Genomic DNA, 19,312 nt, shown 5'->3' with positions numbered 1-19,312 from the left:
ATTCAAAATTCAAATGCAAAACACCAGCTCCTGTTAAGTTCAATGAAGCTCATATTTGGAATTTCAGCTCAGTATGCCCACCGTAACCAGCCCCTGAATGATCGCCAAAATATAATTTTTGTTACATCCCCCTGAGTATGATCATAGTTGCTGTTTATAACAGGAATGAGTTAAATATCGAAGAATTTTGAAAATTGGCAGAAATTTTCCCACTAAAATAGACATAACTTTACTGTTAATGGATAAAATGTTATACTTTTTTCTGCAAAATTGTTCTTCATTTCGTTTGCAACAATGCTACAACATTAGTTTTTGAATTCAGACATGACAGTTTATTTAATAGAGCAAATTGAAATTATTTTTTTAGAAATAACATTATTTTACACCTCCTGATGACGCTGGGACTCAAGTAATGGATCAATTTAAGGTGTACTATGTCAGGAATATAATTTGTGAACTAAAAATAGATATCTAGATGAAAATGTACATCTTTGTCCAGAGATAGACCGAGTTTTTAGACGTATTTTTGAGTTTTTAGGTGATATATTAGGTTTTTTAACTTCAAATCAAGATAAAATCAGTTTTCACCGACAGAATATTTTGGGAGTTGATTTTTCTGACTCAGAATAGTCCCCCCAACAACCTCCAGAAAGAATTTCCGAGGTGCATGCAAGTTGCATAATAATCCCCTTCTTACCCACCGTGACCCAAACAACCCACCATTTTCTAATGTCGATATCTCAGCAACTAATGGTCCGATTTACAATGTTAAAATATGAAACATTCGTGAAATTTTCCGATATTTTTGAAAGCATTATTTTCAAATTTTGAAAATAAATATTTTTTTCGAAAAGATCGGAAAATTTCACGAATGTTTCATATTTTGCCTTTCTCACTGAGGTAAGGCTATAATCCTGCTCGAAAAATGAACTTTTTAAAAACAGCTCGTAGACCTATATTCATGTATACCTATCGACTTAGAAACAAAACTGAACAAATGTCTGTGTGTGTGTGTATGTTTGTGCGTATTCCCATTGGTGCTCAAAATGTTTGCCAAGTTTTCTCGGCACTGGCTGATCCGATTTGAGTCAAACAAGTTGCATTCAATCCGGTTTGGTGCCCCATACTGCATTATTGAATTGTTTGAAGATCCGATAAGTAGTTCAATAGTTACGTATAAGAAAGTGTCAGAGTTGCGAATCGGGTGCTGGAATTTTGGTGCCGGATCTCACTTATCTATATTAAAACTATGTTTGGATCCATCATCCGACCCATCGTTGGTTAGGGAATCAAAAGACCTTTGCAATGAGTGAAATTATTGAAGATCTGGCAATACTGTTTCAAGTTATGCCAACTTAAGTGATATTTATGTTCTTTTTTGAAGCCGGAACTCACTTGAATGCATGTAAATTATGTCCGGATTCATCATCCGACCCATCGTTGATTAGGTAATCAAAAGACCTTTCCAATGAGTCCAAAACATTGAAGATCTGGCAAAGCTCAGTCTCAAATTGTGACCGCTTATGTGACATTTGTGTATTTTTTTTTATTGAGAAATAGATAGAATTTGTGCCCAAACCATCATATCACCAAATGTTGGTAAAAAGTGAGGAAGGCACCAACCGCATAGGTGGATTAAGTTAGTTTTTTTAACACTTGCATGGCAATATCTCAGCAAGTAAGGGTAGTATCAACAAAGTTCAAAAAAGCAAAATATAGATAGTTTTCTTAGCTTTTCAAAAAAAAATATTTTTCTAAGGTGGACAAACATGTGCACTAATTAAAAAAAAATGAAAAACTGCGACTATTTTCGAAAAAGTCACCTAAAAATGGCTATAACTTAAAAACGGTGCACTTTTTCAAAATTTCGATTTTTTGAAAAAATCAGTATTGATTAAAATATTCATAAAAAAAAAATAAAAAAATATAAAAAATGAAATTACAAGCCTAGTTTTCAACACTTGGATGAAAAAAGTGAGAGTAAAATAATATAATGAAAAATAATCATCAATTTATATTAGTTATGGAATTTGAATTAATAAAAGTTAAGCGAAAACGTTTTAGCTGCACCACTTTGGACTTTCTTTCTTGTTAATTAAAACATCCAAGTTCCAATATGTATTGCCATCCATCGATCCAAATTTTTATTGTAACATCACTTTGATTTCATCTGGTTTTATGCAGGTGTGAATTACATTGTTGCTTTATTTATTTCGGCATGCACAAAAACCAATAGCTATATACAAATAAACTTCGTTCACTGTTTTGAATATTTTTTTCAATTGTGTGTGTTGTTTTTTTATTGTTCATTTCTCAAATTACATCGAATGTTCCAATTTGAAGCATTGTTTTTGGCTGCTCTAATGTGTGTACAAAAGTTGCTTCCCTACTTTACTTACATCTTGTGAGTGTGTGTGATATTTCTGGTTACATCTGTTCATTAGCCAAGTGGCTGTTAAAATCAACATTAATCTGCTCCTAAAACCACGTCACCGTTCCAAACTAAGTCTAGCTCGTCAAAATTCCGCTCATATGTGTTCTAACTTTGCTGGCGTGTCGAAACATCGCCAGTAAACTAAGTTGCGTTTTAAACTGCATCCGTGAAAGAGTGCATAAATACATGGTTGTGTGTTGTCTGTTTGTGTGTGCGCGCTAAAATAAGTAATATTGCGAAAAGTTGAAACATAATCTTCTCGCCTCCTTCCCCGAAAATTCTCCTCCTCCTCCTCAATTGCCCAGCAAGCAAGGCATTATATCACATTTCCGCTCCTCGAGCCGGTGCGGACAGTACCGGGCGTTCTCCGGGTTCAGCACGTACCGGGTGCGCTGCTGGACGGCAAAGTCGCCGCACGTCTTGCTGCACGGTGACCACGCCGACCAGGCCGAGTACTCGCACTCGATCGGTTCCGGCGAGTAGCGGGTGCTGGGGCCCCACGACGGGTTCGTGTCGTGCCGGGACGAGTCGCAGTGGACGAAGCAGCGCTCGAGCTTGCGCAGCTTCCGCGGGCAGCGCTGGCCACCGTTGGCGGGATGAACCTGGAATTTCGCGTCGTCGTAAGATCTAGGAATGTTTGGTAAATGGGGTTGTGGGGGACTTACGAGAATGGTTCTGCTCTTGGTGCGGAAGCCCTCGCCGCAGGTCGCGTTGCACGGGCCACGCTTCCAGTGGGACGTTTTGCAGTCCTGCTTGAAGTCGGCGGAGAAGTCGGAGCTGCTCTTCTGGTCGCGGATCGGGATGTTGGTGAATTTGCGATCTAGTTGGGAAACAATGAACGAATCAGCTTTCGGGATTTTTCCAGGTTGTCGTCCGACCTACCTTTACTGCACGTGTCCAGACAGTCCTCGCGGGACATAAAGTTGTTGTTGTTGCCTCCGCAGCCGGTGAAGAACAGGATCGAGCAGTCATTCTTTTCGCTGTCAAAGTACCACCGCGTCTGCGAATCCCGACAGTGACCCGGCTTCGGTTCCAGGAAGCAGAGCTCTGTATTAAAACAATTGCATTGAACAAACTACAAAAATAAATCTCCCGAATCCCTCTTACCCGGCACTCCGTACAGCCCATCGCAAGCCGGCAGATCATGTCCGCAGAGAACCTCCTCGACGGTGTCCATGCCGTAGCACGGATCGTTCGCGTCCATGATCTGCAGGCTGTTGTCCCCATCTTCTTCGTCCTCTTCCTCATCGTCGTCGTCTTCGCTCGGTCGTTGCTTCGTCAGGTAATAGTTGACGAAGCGCTTGTGGTGCAGCCGCGTGTTCAGCGCCTTGCTGATCGGCATCCGGGTTCGCATCCGCCGACCAAGGCCGCACGTCACGCTGCACGGTCCCCACTCGGACCACTGGGTCATCTTGCACATCGGGTTGTTCTGTTCAATGGGAAAGAATCGTTTAAAAAGTCGTCAACATGATCGTTGTCTCAACCTACATCGGCACTCCTAACAGCTTGGGAAATATCTCCAGCGCACTCCTCACTGCACGGTACAGTCTGCTGCAGCAGCGGTGGATTCGGCATCCGTTCGCACTTCTTGCGGGCTCCTTTCTTCTTGTATTTCCTTGAGCGGGTCTTGTTGCCCTTTCCGCAGGGTGTGCTGCACTCGCTCCACGGTCCCCACTCGGTCAGCTCGCACTCCGGATCGCTCTGGTAGCGTTCGTCCAGCTCCTGGCTCGTCTGGTAGTCGCAGTCCCGTTCGGATCCGACGCACGGACGGCGATCGAACAGCTTCTTCTTGCAGTCGCCTTGTTTGGCCTTGTTCGGGTACTTGTACGTGCGACGTCGGGTCTGCTTGCCCTTGCCGCACCGCGAGCTGCACTCGGTCCACTCACCCCAGGAATCCGTCTCGCAGGCCTGCTTGTTCTCGTTTTCTTCCTCGTTGTCCGAGTCGCAGTTCTTCTCGTACAGTCTTTGTCGCGACAGGTAAATCCTAGCCAGAGGCTTCATCTCGGCTCCACTTGGCTCGTAGAACGGCGATCGAGGGTCGTTCGGATAGTTGGACTTGATCCGGCGGATCGCATCCGGAGGATTCGTTGGCTGATCCGGAGAGATGTATGTCGGACCACTGTCGGTACCGGCGTCCCACGGGTAGAGATTCAATATCTTGTTCTCGATCCAAGAGCAGTTCGTGAGGCAAAGCTCCAATCCGGACACCCCGACAATCCAATCCGGTGAAGGATCCAGCATCGACACGATCGACACCAGATGGTGGTTGGAGTCCACCCGGAACACCGCAAACGTTTTCCCAGTCACATTCGGATAAGAGATTCCACGTGCCTTGATAATCGTTCGAATCTTGTCACTCTGATTCTTGAGTTCGCTCTCAAGCATTCGCGTCGAACCATGTTCCGCGACCTGCTTAAGTCCCTCACTTGCCACCTGTCCGTACTCCCAGAACCGGTAGTCCACAGTATGCGAAGCTCCAATCACGTCGCTGAACCTGGTCAACCACCCGTTCGACGGAAAATCCTTCGGATGGGTATGCCGAGACCACAGTCCCTCAAACGTCAACTCGTACTTGGCCTCATCACAAGCGCAGCACTCCTTCAGTACCGGCGGCTGCGTGTCCACCGAATCCGCTTCGTCCTCGCAGAAGATCTTGCTCAGCGGACCGTCGTCCATGTACCACACGTCCCGATGCTCCACAACGGTAGCCCGAATCGCAATGCACCCACTTCCGGCCGGAGGTGCAATCCAATTGACCTGAATCTCACTCTTCGGAATCGAACTGGTCTGGGTGACCGCGTTCGGGCAGCGCTCGCTGAACTTGGTCAGCGCATCGCCCAACAGGTGGAAAGTGCCCACGTTGTGCAGACCGTTGCCACCGTTGTTGCCCTGCAGCTCCGGACGGTTTAGCGACAGTTCCTTTTCGGCGGCCAGGAAGAATCCGGAAAATTTGTGCGGCACCTGCATCGACCGGATGCCGACCAGGCTGACTGGAAGGAGAAGAAATGAAATGCATTGAGAATTGTGCAGTGTTGGGATTCGAGTGAGAAGAAGGAATGGTTTTCTCACTCGCCACGAGCGCTCACGAGCACCTCGTGCTAGCCATTAGTTCCAAAAAAAGGCAATTTGTTTATCAGGTTTATGAATGTGAATGACACAATGGTAAAGATGTGTAACTTCAATAGTTGTGCTGTTTTTATTTTCGTTTCGATCTGGTTTTACTTCCAGCGAGCTCGCCCGTTTGCGAGCCGAAGAGAGAACGGGCAATCGGCGAGTTGCTCTTGGCAGCTCGGGACTCGCGGCGAGAACTCGAGAGAGATGATTTTTATCGCGAGAGTGCGAGAATGCCAACACTGGAATTGTGAATAACCAAAAAGTTTTATAAGTTTTTGAAAGAGTGCATTTTTAATTAAATGTCTTGCAACATTTTTTTCTTGTACAAATCCAACTAATAAAATTGCAAATTTTTCCGAATTTGTTCCAAAATAAAAAGATGACTATAATGAGTGTTATTCAAAAAAACAATAAAATCGAAATATTTTATGGTACTGAAAAAACATGTCCTGAAATGGAAAGGTCCGATACAGAAAACAGAGTTGAGTTAAGTTGACCCAAATAAATAAACCCAGTAAAAAAAAAAATTAAGGTGGTGCTCCTTACAATACGTCATTCAATGTTTGCCAGCGGTTTCTTGGAAACATGCTAGAAAAAAGAAAACAATAATAGCTCATTTTACCTTAAACACGATTTTTCCCTCATTTCACATGAAAAAGCATTTTACAACTCATCAACCGATTTCTGATGCTGTCATCCCCTTTCCCCAATCCTTTTTCTCCTCTCCCCTTTTATTGTAATTGGGTTGCTTGCTGATTTTACTCTTTATTTCATATCTCAGCGTTTTTTTGTGTTTTACTGTTTTAATTGACAATTATCCCGGGCGTGGAAATGACTTTTCCATTAAGGCGAACAAAGAGCTCTTTAACAGAGGGAAAATTGCTGCGCTGGTGCGAGTGTATTGCTAAAACGGATTTATAGCTGGACCAGTGGCGTCATTTGCGATTGATTGCTTTTGATCAGATAAAAATGTGATTTTCAATTATATTTGCAATAACTATTTTGAATACAAATCCTTAATTTAAAAAAATAAAGCAGAATTTAAACCTCAAACTTTTGCCAAATTGCTACGCTCATGGTTATTTTTATAGATTCGCATACCACCACGTAATCTCATTTCAATAAACACTAGCAAATGGTTTGTTTTATGTTGGATTCACCCTGGCAAGACCCAGTTCCTATCCTCCAGTAGGGAGCTGATGGCACCGACAGGGTAAAAATAAATGATCGGAAAGCAATAATGGTAATGACTTTAGTTATCCGGGAGAAAATTTGAAACGGAAGTGGCACTTGGGTAGAAATGGGTTTGTTTTGGGATGGAGCGGTTTTTTTTCTGTCGCTTTGGTAAATCGAAAGACAGGGACATTGCTGGAAGGGTCGTCGCTTATGGGATTTTGAATGGCTTTGATGGGGCCATTAAAGTTGTTCGAGTAAATGAAAATCAAATCCGTGGTTGAGGAAAATGATTTTGCAAATGGTTTTATTTTTATTTGCTTTTAGTGTTAATTCTGTCCATGTTTGTGCCATAAATTGTCAATTCTTCGAGAGAGTGCTGTGTTGTCACACTTGCATGTTTAGCAATAATGTACTATTTACCAAGGAAACTATGTCAGAAGAAAATTCTTGATTGACTAAAGCAGATCAATTTGATGATTTTTTAGCTTAAAAATATATGTTCAGCTCTGAAACAGTTTTGGAGATGCAAATTATAATTTTGTTGAAAAATTGCCTTTTTTAATTTTTGCATTTTTTAATCCGGCTGAAACTTTTTTTGGTGCCTTCGGTATGCCAAAAGAAGCCAAAGTTTGTCCATATAATTTTCCATACAAATCTGGCAGCTGCCCATACAAAAATGTTATGTGAAAATCATAAAATCTGTATCTTTTGAAGGAATTTTTTGATCGATTCAGTGTCTTAGGCAAAGTTGTAGGTATGGATATGGACTATACTGGAAAAAAAAACATGATAAACCGTAAAATTTTTTTGGTGATTTTTAATTTCACTTTTTGTCACTAAAACTTGATTTGCAAAAAACACTTTTTTATTTTTTTTTGAAGTTACAAGCCTAGGTTTCAACATTTGAATGAAAAAAGTGTTTTAAAATGAATTGAGCATCATTTTTGTATGGGCAGCTGCCAGATTTGTATGGAAAAATATATGGACATACTAATGATGCAAAATGGCTTCTTTGGGCATACCGAAATTCATCGAAATCCAACAAATCGAATATTGATTTTTTTTCTGAATTTCCTCAAAAATATTATTGGTTTTAATTAAAATTTTTATTGAAATACTAAGTCGAATCGAAAATGATTTTTTTTCAAAGTTTCGCCAAAAAATATTATTGGTTTAATTTTATATTTTTATGTAAGCACCGTAGAATTGATTGCAAAATTATTAATAAACATTATGGAACACAAAAAACCTAAAACACGAGAAAAAAAATATTTGTTTGAATTCATTAATTGAAAGCAAATTTGTGACAGGTGCAGAACTGTATAATCTATAAAGTATTTTGATACTTTTTGCTCTTAAATTTTGAAAATCTGACTTTTAGTTTTCAGAAGTGTTTTTTTTTCAAATAAAAAATGATTTAATAAATACATTTAGAAAAGAAAATTCTTGGCACAACAATCATGTTGAAAATACATTTGCAACGATTATCTAGATAGAGATAAATCATAATCTAAAATACTTCAAATGAATTTCTATGTTAAAAAAAAACACGGAAAACCTACAGAAAAACTATGCAAAAAATTCTGAGACACTTTGCAAATTTGTGCAAGCATTTTGTTACAGGGACATTGATAAACCCCGTGGATAAGATGTTGGAAATCTAAGGCCCACTTTTTCTCTTTGGTCATGTTTAGTTTTAATATTTTTGAAAATTCAGCTTGGAATTTAAAACCAATTGATTTTGCAGGACTTTGACTTGAAATGAACAATTCAGAGTGGTATTAATTGGAAAGAGGGAAAAAATACTTAAATGGCAATATTTTTTGGAAGCAATAAAATGTTAGTAGTAGGTTAAGTACTTCTGGTCTTGTTTGTACCTTCTTTGCAATCAGTTGCAAGTGAGTTGGAATGAGATTTTTTTTTAAGGTGTTACTGAAATGTTCATGTTCACCTAAATGAAACGTCTGTAGCAAATTTTTGTTATCAAACTTTTTAAATTTAAGAAAAGGAAGTATTCATAATTTCATCATAAAACCGTGAAGATTTATTTTTATGTTTATATTTTAAAAGTATTTTTGATATTTTTTTTTATTTGAAAACAAACATCAACTTGAAACTTTTAAATTCTACGAATAGAATCTGAAGTTCCGATATGAATTGATTAGCATGCCTTCCGGATTCCGATACAATAACAATAACATAATAAAATCATTTCCGGTACGTCCAGCAAAAGCAAACAAAAAAGGGCCTATCTTTGTATCATAAGGCAGATGATTTATTCCATCCCACATCCGCAGGTCTAGTCAAACAGAACGTTTATTTGCAATTCAAATCAAATCCAAACAGAGAGAACATATCGACGTGATAGTGCTATCTTGTCGCATTTTGACGCTCCAAGAAAAAATGGGCGTTTTAATGTTTGACAAAAAATGGAGCACGCAAAGAAAACAATGAAAAAACGTTTTGTTTGGCTGACCGATTTGTGTATTGTCCAGACATTTGGTTGCTTCAATCCCGAGTCATAATCAAAAATTCGTTTTTTTTTTACAGTTTATGTTGAATATCTCAGGATTGATATAGAATGTTGGGAATCTCAACTTGGTCCAAACTCGACATGCGACAATATAGCACGATTACGATGATATGATATATGAGTTTTGTTGAATCGGAATTCATGTTAACTGGAAAAACTCCAACAGATTGTTTGCAATTGACTTGCAATAGAAACACACATTGTGTTTTTACTGAATGAAAATATTTAATCATAAACTGAGGCCCTTGTGTACAGATCAAATCATTGGCTAAGATAACATTGTTTTGAGGCATCTGGAAGCAATTTCATGGCATTCGTTCATGATTTTACGAACTTAGTTTGAGCTGAAGACTAGTAGTGCTAGCTAGTAGCTAGTATGAGACCTGAAAGAGAGTATTTTACTGTTTTTAACCATTCATATTGCACACACAGAAACACTTCATATCGCCCAACCAGGGTTCATATATGACCAGATTCCGTTTAAGGTCATGGTAACAAAAAATTTTGATCCATCGAGAGTCGAATTCCTCCCATCAGCAATTCTGTGTGCAATCAGCGTTTTAAAAATGTAATTGTCAAAGAATGCTATTTAGTTGAGTGAATTTCGCTGAGAATAAAAAAAAATATTATAAATATGTTGTTCATATTAAAAATTAAAAATATGTAAAACCAAACGTTGATATTCAAAATTCGTTTTGTTAAGTATATTTTTATTCCAGAGAATTGTTCATATGATATCCAAAAAGGGGCCACCAGAGGAAAAAAACATATCCCAACTGGCTGGGCCAAGGCCATTATCATGCTCATGGTGAATTTTTCAACCAGCCCCGTGCGGAGGGAAAAACGGCCGGGAAAATCCCGAGGCAGACGCGGGGAAATTTACATACTTTTCATGATGAAGTGGGTCGCACATATTCCGCAAACATACTCGCACAAATATTCTCGGGAACTGTGAAAAAACGAAACCGATTTGCTCGAGTAAAAAGGTCAAAATTTATGACCCGTCAGTGCGAGGCGCACGGATTCGGTGGATCGGATCTCGCTAGACTGATGATGGTGGTGGTCTGCGAAGGGCGCCGCGGGGAAAGTAGTTTAGCTCGGCACTGGAACGGATCATAATCTGAAATTTAAATTTTTCCAATGCAGTTGGCGGTGGGCTTTGGGTGGAACGGGCGAACTTTATAGGAAAAGCTCTAGAGTTGACACCGCGCTGTCGGGAAAGTTTGTTTGGTAAACATGGGTGAAATTTATGGAGTTATTTTGCATTTTGAAATTGGTTTGAGGCAAGTTTTGGATGTTTTTGGTTTCAAGTGAACAAGTTTAATAACCAGGAAAAAGTTGGGGAGGATCAATTGCTCAGCATTGGAAATAATTTATATCGCGGAATGTTTGAGGACTTTGTAGAATATTCTATTAGTTTACTTCTATGTTTTATGGCCTCTGGAAAGCATGTACAGAAAAAAAGAGTTCTCAAAATTGAAAATCGTACCATGCGATTTGAACACTTTGTTCGTGGTTCTCATTTTCATGAACGCGTGTTCACGATTTTGGGAACTCTTTTTTCTCCGTGCAGTCAAGTTTATGTCAGTAATTTAAGTTAAAAATTTCGTTTAACACTTGTAGCACCAACGGGGTCAAAATTTAGGCGAAGCACGAAGGGGGTCAAAATAGTTGGAAATGTTGGAATCAACCGATTTGGATTATTATTGTTGCGTTCGATCCGGAAGAATGTCAAGAATCGTCTACAAAAAGGTAGATCCAACACAGATGCGGCTACCCTAAGTTACAATGATAAAGGCATTTCCAACTTTTATTCCATGTGTTTAAAGAGCCAGTGAAATTGCATTTCCAACTTTTTTGACCCCGTTGGGGCTACAAGTGTTAATAACACCGACCAACAAAATTTCTGCTCAGACTCAACTCGAGGGTAAGCATGAACTTTGGGTCCCCAGAAACACGTGCAACTTGAATTTTTTAAAAAAAATTAGACAGGCCGAATGGTTTTTCTCCAAAGTTTGTACGGAGAATTAGTGCGGTTCGGTTCTCCTACATATTGCATGAAACTTTTAGTTGTATGCAAGAGCAATGAACCGCCCTAATTCTTCATACAAACTTTGGAAAAAATAATTCGGCCCTTTCTTAATATTTTTGAAAAAATCAAAGTGCACGTGTTTCCGGGGACCCAAAAATTCATGCTACCTCACGAGTTGAGCCTGCACAGTCATTAATGTCATTTTTTTAGGTCAGTGTAATGATTAGAACTGCAAGATAAATTTAGAATCATGACCCTTATTATATCAAGAAACGCAACATTTTTAAATTACAGAAAATTTGCAATTCAGATTAGCATACATAAATTTCAGCACTGCTTCTATTATACATATTGTTTAGTTTAGGATCAAACCATCAGCTAATTAAGGAAACAAAATTTAAAATAAAAATTAAGAAGTTATGAACATGGTTCAAAATACTACATTATTTTCCAGAAATAACATAAACATTAATTGTTAGTTTAAATATGTTTTGATATTAACATTAGTTTGTAACTTATTGTTGACTTAGAAAAGATTTTTTTGCTTTGGAAAAATAAACTAATTTTTGAATTCAAAACACATATTGGAAAAAGAGTTATTTTAGGTTTCCTGTAAGTATTCACAAATGCTTACCATGTAAAATTCGGGCTAAAATTTCAAAATTGTTGTGATATAAACGAGGTGAATTAATCACAACAAAACTATTAAAACTTTATAAAAAACTGCTTCAAAAAAAATTAGAGAAAAACGTGGCGGGCAGTGGCCTCAAAGGAAGTGATCGACGATTACTTACTCCTCTCTCTCGATCCACGTCAGCATCGACGAGCATGACAGCTGTCACGCAGTGAACCATCGCAGACGATTCGTGGCATCGTCAGGGTGGTCCTCCAACAAAAATTAAATAACTTTTCGATTACGTAAATCAATTTCGTGAGCTCATTAAAATCGAACAATTAACTAGCTTTATCAATGTAACGGTTTTTGTCGGAGATCAAAAAAGGTCTTTTAGAACATAAAAAAATCTAATAATTTGGTTTGCTTTATCAACTCAAACATTTCAAAGAAATAGTGAAAATAACCAGTCAGTTTGACGAAATCAATTCAATTTGTACAATTTTGAAAGAAGCTAGGTGACTGTCAAGTCACCCCGCCTTTTATCAAATAAAAAAAAATGCGAACCTATTTTTTAAAGTGCTGTCTAAAAAACTTAATTCAAGAAAAAACCTTTCTATTTTTCGACTATTTATCATTCAGTAATATTCATAAAGTTATTTTCGATTTCAAATTTGATTTGGTATTTTAAGATGATTTTCTAAATTCAATTTGACATTTTTTTTCGATTTATCCAAAAAATCATAGTTTTTAAGAATCCCTATCTCCGGTATCAGATTTTGCTCCATCCTAAACTCTAGCTAAAAAGATGCTGGTTTTAGTCCCGTTAAAAAAAATTTCGAAGATGAAAAATATGTAATTTGCTGATTTAACTTTTAGTTATAAAAAGTAAAATATTAAGTTTAGGGTTTTTTTTACTTGTTCTTATATTTTTTTAAAGTCATAACAATGACCTATAATTTTATCGAAAACACCAAATCTATCAGAAAATCTTTTTTCAAGATACATATTTTCGGAAATTCAGAAGCCCATTTTGTTTGACTATCTCGCAACATTGTACAGTCATGCCTCGGTTTAGCACCGCATGTGGGGGATGTAAAACCGAGGCGTGCATAACTAAAGCACAGAGCTTATGGGATTTTGGTTATATGGGATACATTGACTATAATCGAATGAAAAGTCATGCAAACATAAAAAAAATAAAATGTTTTGGAATTTCGAAAATGCAATTTTTTACTCTAAAAAATATTTGTTATTGCAATATGGGTACGAAATGATCGTGTTTTTGTCATACATTTCGAATGTCATAATTTTTGTTTGAAAATACTGAAAATTTTCACTAAAATACGTATTTTCGAATAAAATACTCTAAATTTCAGTTTTTTTGGAATATGTTTATAAATGATCGGGACTTTTTCAAACGTTTGGATTGTGATAATAACAGTTTTTGAAAACACTCAAAACTACGCATTTTCGAAAAAAATAACCAATGATTTTTAGTTTTTCACAATATGGGAATCAAATGATCCGGAAATTTTCTTTCATTTTGAATGTAATAACAACCTTTTTGAAAATACTCAAAATTTTCCGTATTAAAAAAAATCAGTTGGGTAACAAATGCTCGGATTTTTTTCAACGTTGCGAATGCAATAAATTATGAAACTTTGAAATTTTGAGTAGTTTTTAGAAAGTACGTAGTGTGTGTTTGTGTGCGGTCCAATCCAATACCCGCTGCTGGCCGGCAGCGAAATTATGGGAAAGTATAGTTTGTATCAGACTTGGGTTATGCTGATACAGCTTATCTCAGTCCCGGGTATTAGGTGGTGATAGCCCTCGCGCAAACAGGGATCAGCGCGTATTTAATTATTGTTGAATAGAAGGCAAAATTTTAAAATTTTAGTTCAGATAGATCTAACCAAGTTTATTTTTTAGAAAGTACGTAGTTTTGTAAAAAAATTGGGTAATTGAAAAAATATATATAATAAAAAATTATTAAAATATCTGGATCATTTGATACCCATATTGTAATAAACTGAAATTTTGAAACTGAAACTGATTTTTTTCGAAAATACGTAGTTTTGTGAAAAGTTTGAGTATTAATATACAATTTTGTTTCAACTTTCGAATTATATAAAAAATCTCCATCGTTTGATATCCATATTGTTAAAAACTGAAATCTTGAGTGTTTTTTTTTCGAAAAAATGTAGTTTCGTGAAAATTTTCAGCATTTAAAAATAATATTTATTTTACATGTATGAAACATTCCAATCATTTGATACCGAAAAAAAAATACATAAATACATAGTTTTGTGAAATTTTTTAAAATTTTCAAAAAAATGTGTTATAAATATCGAAATGGAGGAATAAATTCCGATCGTTTGATACCCATATTGTAAAAAACTAAATTTTTTTTTCAAAAATACGTAGTTTTGCGATTTTTTTTAGTATTTTCAAAAAAAATTATAGCATTTGAAATGTTTGAAATATCCCGATCATTTGATACCCATATTGCAATAACAATAATTTTGAGTATTTTTTCGAAGAACATTGCATTTTCAAAATACTGGAAAAATACGTATTTTTGTGAAAATTTTCATGTAATTTTAAGTGCATTCGTGCTCTGGGCTTCAGTTAAGCACTGAGCCGTGCTTATCCGAGGCAGCTGAACGAATCAAAACCGGGGCATGACTGTATGGAATTTATCAAAGGGATGTTTATGGCAAATAAGTTGTAGATTTTAAATTTTAATTTATGAAGATATTTTGATGAGACAATTTAGTGCCATTTGTTGTTAGCTATCAAAAAAATATTAACATTATTATACTACAATTATTACAAATTCATTAAATATTTATGAGAACTTTAGAGAAAATGAGAAAATAGAAAAATATATTGCTTGGTTTTGTTTGTCTTCAGGTTTTAAATACACCAAATCAATAATTCGTTTAATGTTAGAATATTTAACGAAGCAATACTGGTGTTTCCAGTGAGGTTTTGTAGTTATTTATTTTGTTTCATTAATATGAATTGAATTTAACTATCGAGCTAAAAAAGTTAATCCTGAAACAATAACGAATTTCTCCTAAAAACTATTCTTCGAGCTCCACACTAAAGTGGCTTAACGACGTGCTCTAAATGTTTAAGGATCATACAATCGCAATAAAAATGAATGTTTTGCGAGCACACCAAACTTCAATATGGTTGGTATGTTTGCTTCTACTGGACATAGCAAGGATTGGATTTCCTATTTGCATTTTTATTTGCGTTCTGTTGTTTTAATGTGCCATAAAATCGATATGGGACTGCAAAAACTATCGGAGGGACACATGCTAAACAAATAGTTTTGTGTTGTTTATTTTTTGTGTCGATGGTGTAGTGTTTTTTATATCGTAGATATTTTGATATTTTTGTATCGTTATGGATCCACAGAACAATACTGCTTCAGCATTTTTATTTTTTGCAACCCCATTTTAATCTAATAAGCAACGTCGAATCGAATAAATTATTCAATTCCAAATCACAAACCAGATTTATCGAACCGGACAATCCCAAACGACCACGACATTTTAGTGCGTATCGGTGAGTTGTCCCACCGCATAAAATGGCCCCCTTGGGACCACTCACAAGACCAGGAACTCGGTTTTATTGCCCCATCACACCGCGGGCAACCACGTCGTGAAATTTTATGACGCGTTACTTATTCATCGACATGACCGTCTCGATGGGCTCTTCTGGTCCGATGTCCTGCTCTTTTGGTCATTGGGGCCGGAGTCCATCCCGAAATCAACTGGAGCATTGATTCGAACGACTTTGTGTTGTTTGGTGTCCGAGCAGTACCACAAAGATGTGATGTTGTTCTGATGAAACATTTGAATTTGGGTTACGTCGAACCCCTGACTCAAGGCGGTTTCAAAAACACCCAAAAAGCAAAAACTGGAAATTTGGTTTATTGGACCTTTGAAAAAAAAACTCCAGAAATTCCAAGTAAATATTTAACATCATCGATTTCAGGTTACATTTTTTACCAGCAAACCCTAATAAAATATTACCCTTGAATTGTTTTTGGGGTGATTGCTATAAACATGCTGCCCCACACGTGAGGTTTAGGTTTATGTCTTGACATATTTTTCACCTAAATGGATGAACATAAATTGTAACCAGGTTCGAACAGGCCATTAAACACGGCAGTAACGTTTGTTAACAGGGACTTTGTGCTCAAAGACATGGTGTAATTCTGATAAAAGGTTCCCATGGAATGAACATATTTTGTCGTAGAAATCGGATATTTATTTCACCTACTCTGTGAAATTTTAGTAAAGCTCGTTTTACTTTAAATTTGAATATGAACCATTGACATTGTAACAAAAAAAAATCAAAGGTACTCACTCGTGTACGACTCGCCCGGCACGTACTTGTCCGGGTTGCCGGAGATGCGCAACCGGAATCGCCCATCGGCGGGGGATTTGCTCGCGCCGGAACCTTCCGGCGTTCGGTCACATCGTACGGCCGACGCGGGGTGCAGCTGGCCGGCCAACACCACCAGCAACAGCAGAACCAGCGATGCGGTCTTCGTCGTTGTTATCGTTTTTATCGTTTCAGGCTTCATTGGATGTTTCGACTTCTACTCGGCTGAGAACTACATCCGGTCCGGAACAGGGGTTTGGACCGACTTTGGGATTTTTTTTTGCGAGGGTTCTGCAATAGAAGTGGGCGAGAGAGAAATAAATTCGTCAATAAATAAAACATGGCTTTGTTGTTGTCTACAAATTTTGGGGGCGTAAAAAGCTGAACGACGGGGCGACAAATTGATGCCTGATGATTGATGGTGTCATTTTTCTTTCTTTCACCCCCCCTCAGGGGGTTGGGTCGAAACCAAAAGGAATTCAATAAGTATCGAATTCCGTTCTTATATCGGAGTTTTTTATTCATGCATTTCGAGTCTTCAAGCATCGCCTCAGCAACAAAAAAAAGAACCTGAATCCCAATGGATGACAATGATTGGAAATGCTCCATTTCCATCCCTTTTTTCTTCTACCAAAGCGACAGAGAAAAATCGCTTACGATCATCACATGGCTTTGTGAGCGGTAAATTTTCTTCGAAACCAACCGAAAACCAGGACCAAGATGACACAAGCTGAAATAGAGCTTTCTTTGAACTTTTCGCATGTACGTCAATAAAGCGATTCTCTGCAAAATCATTGATCGTTTTTTAATCAACTCTTCACAGATCGCTGTTTTCTTGTAGCCAAATCCGAAAGTATTAAGTTTTTGAAATACAATTTAAAAATAAAACAAACATGATACAATTACAACACCTTGATCGATTCCCCAGAGACCTTCCCTTCAGCTTAAACGGATGTCTTTACCCCTACCCCCTGCTCCTCCTCCACAGGTCGTTCCGGGACAACAATACGGGTTGACAACGATGAATCGAGCAAAGGAAGAGATTACGTTTCTCCCACCTGGAACCTCCCGGGTGACTCCCGACCATCCTCGGTTAGGCTCTCTTGTCTTTGTAGTCGATGTCATTCATCCCCGTACACCACACAGATTCAAGGAAATCCTTCGAGGTGGACCACAAGCTATAGAGAAGAGAAGCCACACCGCGCCGCCGTTGTCATACCGATGCCACTTCCGATAGCTAGGCGTTGTCTTGCCTGTCGGTTGTGTGATGCCTCTTTGGTACGCTGTCGAAATCAGTTTGGTGCATTAGAAGAGATACTAGTTGGGGCATTGGGGTGTAATATGACTTTATATAGTTTGTCCATATAATTTTCCATACAAATTTGGCAGCTGCCCCAGTGCCCATACAGAAATGATTTATGAAAATTCAAAAATCTGCATCTGTTGAAGGGTGTTCTTGATCGATTTGGTGTCTTCGGCAAAGTTGTAGGTATGGATAAGGACTACACTGAAAAATAATGGTACATGGTTAATTTTTAGGTGATTTTTAATTTAACTTTTTGTCACTAAAACTAGTTTTGCAAAAAAAAACACACAATTTTATTTATTTTGTTTTTTTTTTATATGTTTTAGGGAACATCAAATACATCCTTTTCAGAAATTTCCAGGTTGTGCAAAAAATCTTTGACCGAGTTAAGAATTGTATAAAACTGATTTTTTCAAAATCGAAATATTGGTCACCAAAATTTTTCAACTTAATTTTTCGATGTAAAATCGAACTTGCAATCAAAAAGTACTTTAGTGAAATTTTGATGAAGAGCACCGTTTTCAATTTTAAGCCATTTTAAGGTAACATTTTTTTGAAAAATAGTCGCAGTTTTTCATTTTTAAGTGCACATGCTTGCCCACTTTTGATTTTTTTTTTGAAAAGCTGAGAAAATTCTCTACATTTTGCCTTTTTTTTAGTATTGTTGATACGACCCAGAAAAAATCTAAATATCACCCAAACAACTCACCATTTTCTAATGTCGATATCTCAGCAACCCGTGATCCAATTTGCAATGTTTAAATATGATACATTCGTGAAATTTTCCGATCTTTTCAAAAAAATATTTTTGTATTTTTAAGGGGTTACATACATGTAAAAAATAACAAAATTTCATATTCCTGAAAATTTATTAAATCAACTTAAAGGATGATTTTCAATCACTCCTAAAAGTTTCATGAAGATATTTTATGATTCAAGTAAGTTACAGACGATTTAAGTTAAAAAATTTGACATGCTCAAAGCGAACTGTCAAACTTTGCAAGCTTTTTTGCACAACCTGGAAATTTCTGAAAAGTTGTCAGTTGGCATAACATATATTTAAAAAAAATGTGTTTTTGTGAAAATCAAGTTTTAGTGACAAAAAGTTAAATTAAAAATCATCAAGTTTTTTTAAAGTGTATCATTTTATTTCAGTGTAGTCCTTATCCATACTTACAACTTTGCCGAAGGCACTAAATCGATCAAAAAATTCCTTCAAAAGATACAGATTTTTGAATATTCATATATCATTTTTGTACGGACAGCTGCCAAATTGGCATGGAAAATTTTATGGAAAAGCTAATGATGCAAAATGGCTTCTTCTGGCATACCGAAAGCACCATAAAAGTTTCTGCCGGATTAAAAAATACAAAAAATAAAATTAAGGAAAAAAGCACAATTTCGTAGAGATTAAACAAAACAAAAATAGATAATTATTCAGTTAACAGAATCTACATTCGAGGTACAGTCATCCCACATATTTGGAACACCCACAAATTCGGAACACTTTTATGATAATTTGTCAGTAGCTTTTCTGTCGAACTTACAATTTTTAGAACCTTCATTTGGACATTATCTTGCTATTTCACTAGTCAAAGTAGTACTTTTTGAACAAAAAACTTCATTCCAAGACTATTTTGTCCAGAGCAGCAAAACACTGCCTCCAAATGGCCTGTTTCATAATTGTGGGATGTTATTGT

At 37.2% G+C, this 19,312-nt stretch overlaps 1 protein-coding gene across 2 annotated transcripts in view; it reads right to left on the bottom strand.

Moving 5' to 3' along the window:
* Window positions 1-2,109: 2,109 nt before the first annotated feature.
* The window catches only part of LOC120414943 (spondin-1), a 72,963-nt gene continuing 55,760 nt past the window's right edge, over window positions 2,110-19,312 (bottom strand). The window contains exons 1-6 of one of the 2 annotated variants that reach the window (XM_039576275.2): window positions 16,289-16,597; window positions 3,923-5,424; window positions 3,542-3,863; window positions 3,317-3,481; window positions 3,100-3,254; window positions 2,110-3,036 (exon numbers count right to left, since the gene is read on the bottom strand). In XM_039576275.2, coding sequence (XP_039432209.1) covers window positions 2,728-3,036; window positions 3,100-3,254; window positions 3,317-3,481; window positions 3,542-3,863; window positions 3,923-5,424; window positions 16,289-16,508 — 2,673 coding nt within the window. In that variant the 5' untranslated portion in view covers window positions 16,509-16,597 and the 3' untranslated portion in view covers window positions 2,110-2,727. Of the gene's footprint in view, window positions 3,255-3,316; window positions 3,482-3,541; window positions 3,864-3,922; window positions 5,425-16,288; window positions 16,598-19,312 lie in introns of those variants that run through there. The other variant, XM_052707459.1, reaches the window with a different exon arrangement.

Source organism: Culex pipiens, chromosome 2, assembly GCF_016801865.2.
Source record: "Culex pipiens pallens isolate TS chromosome 2, TS_CPP_V2, whole genome shotgun sequence".
Lineage (NCBI taxonomy): Eukaryota > Metazoa > Arthropoda > Insecta > Diptera > Culicidae > Culex > Culex pipiens.
This window is presented reverse-complemented; position numbering and strand designations above follow the sequence as displayed.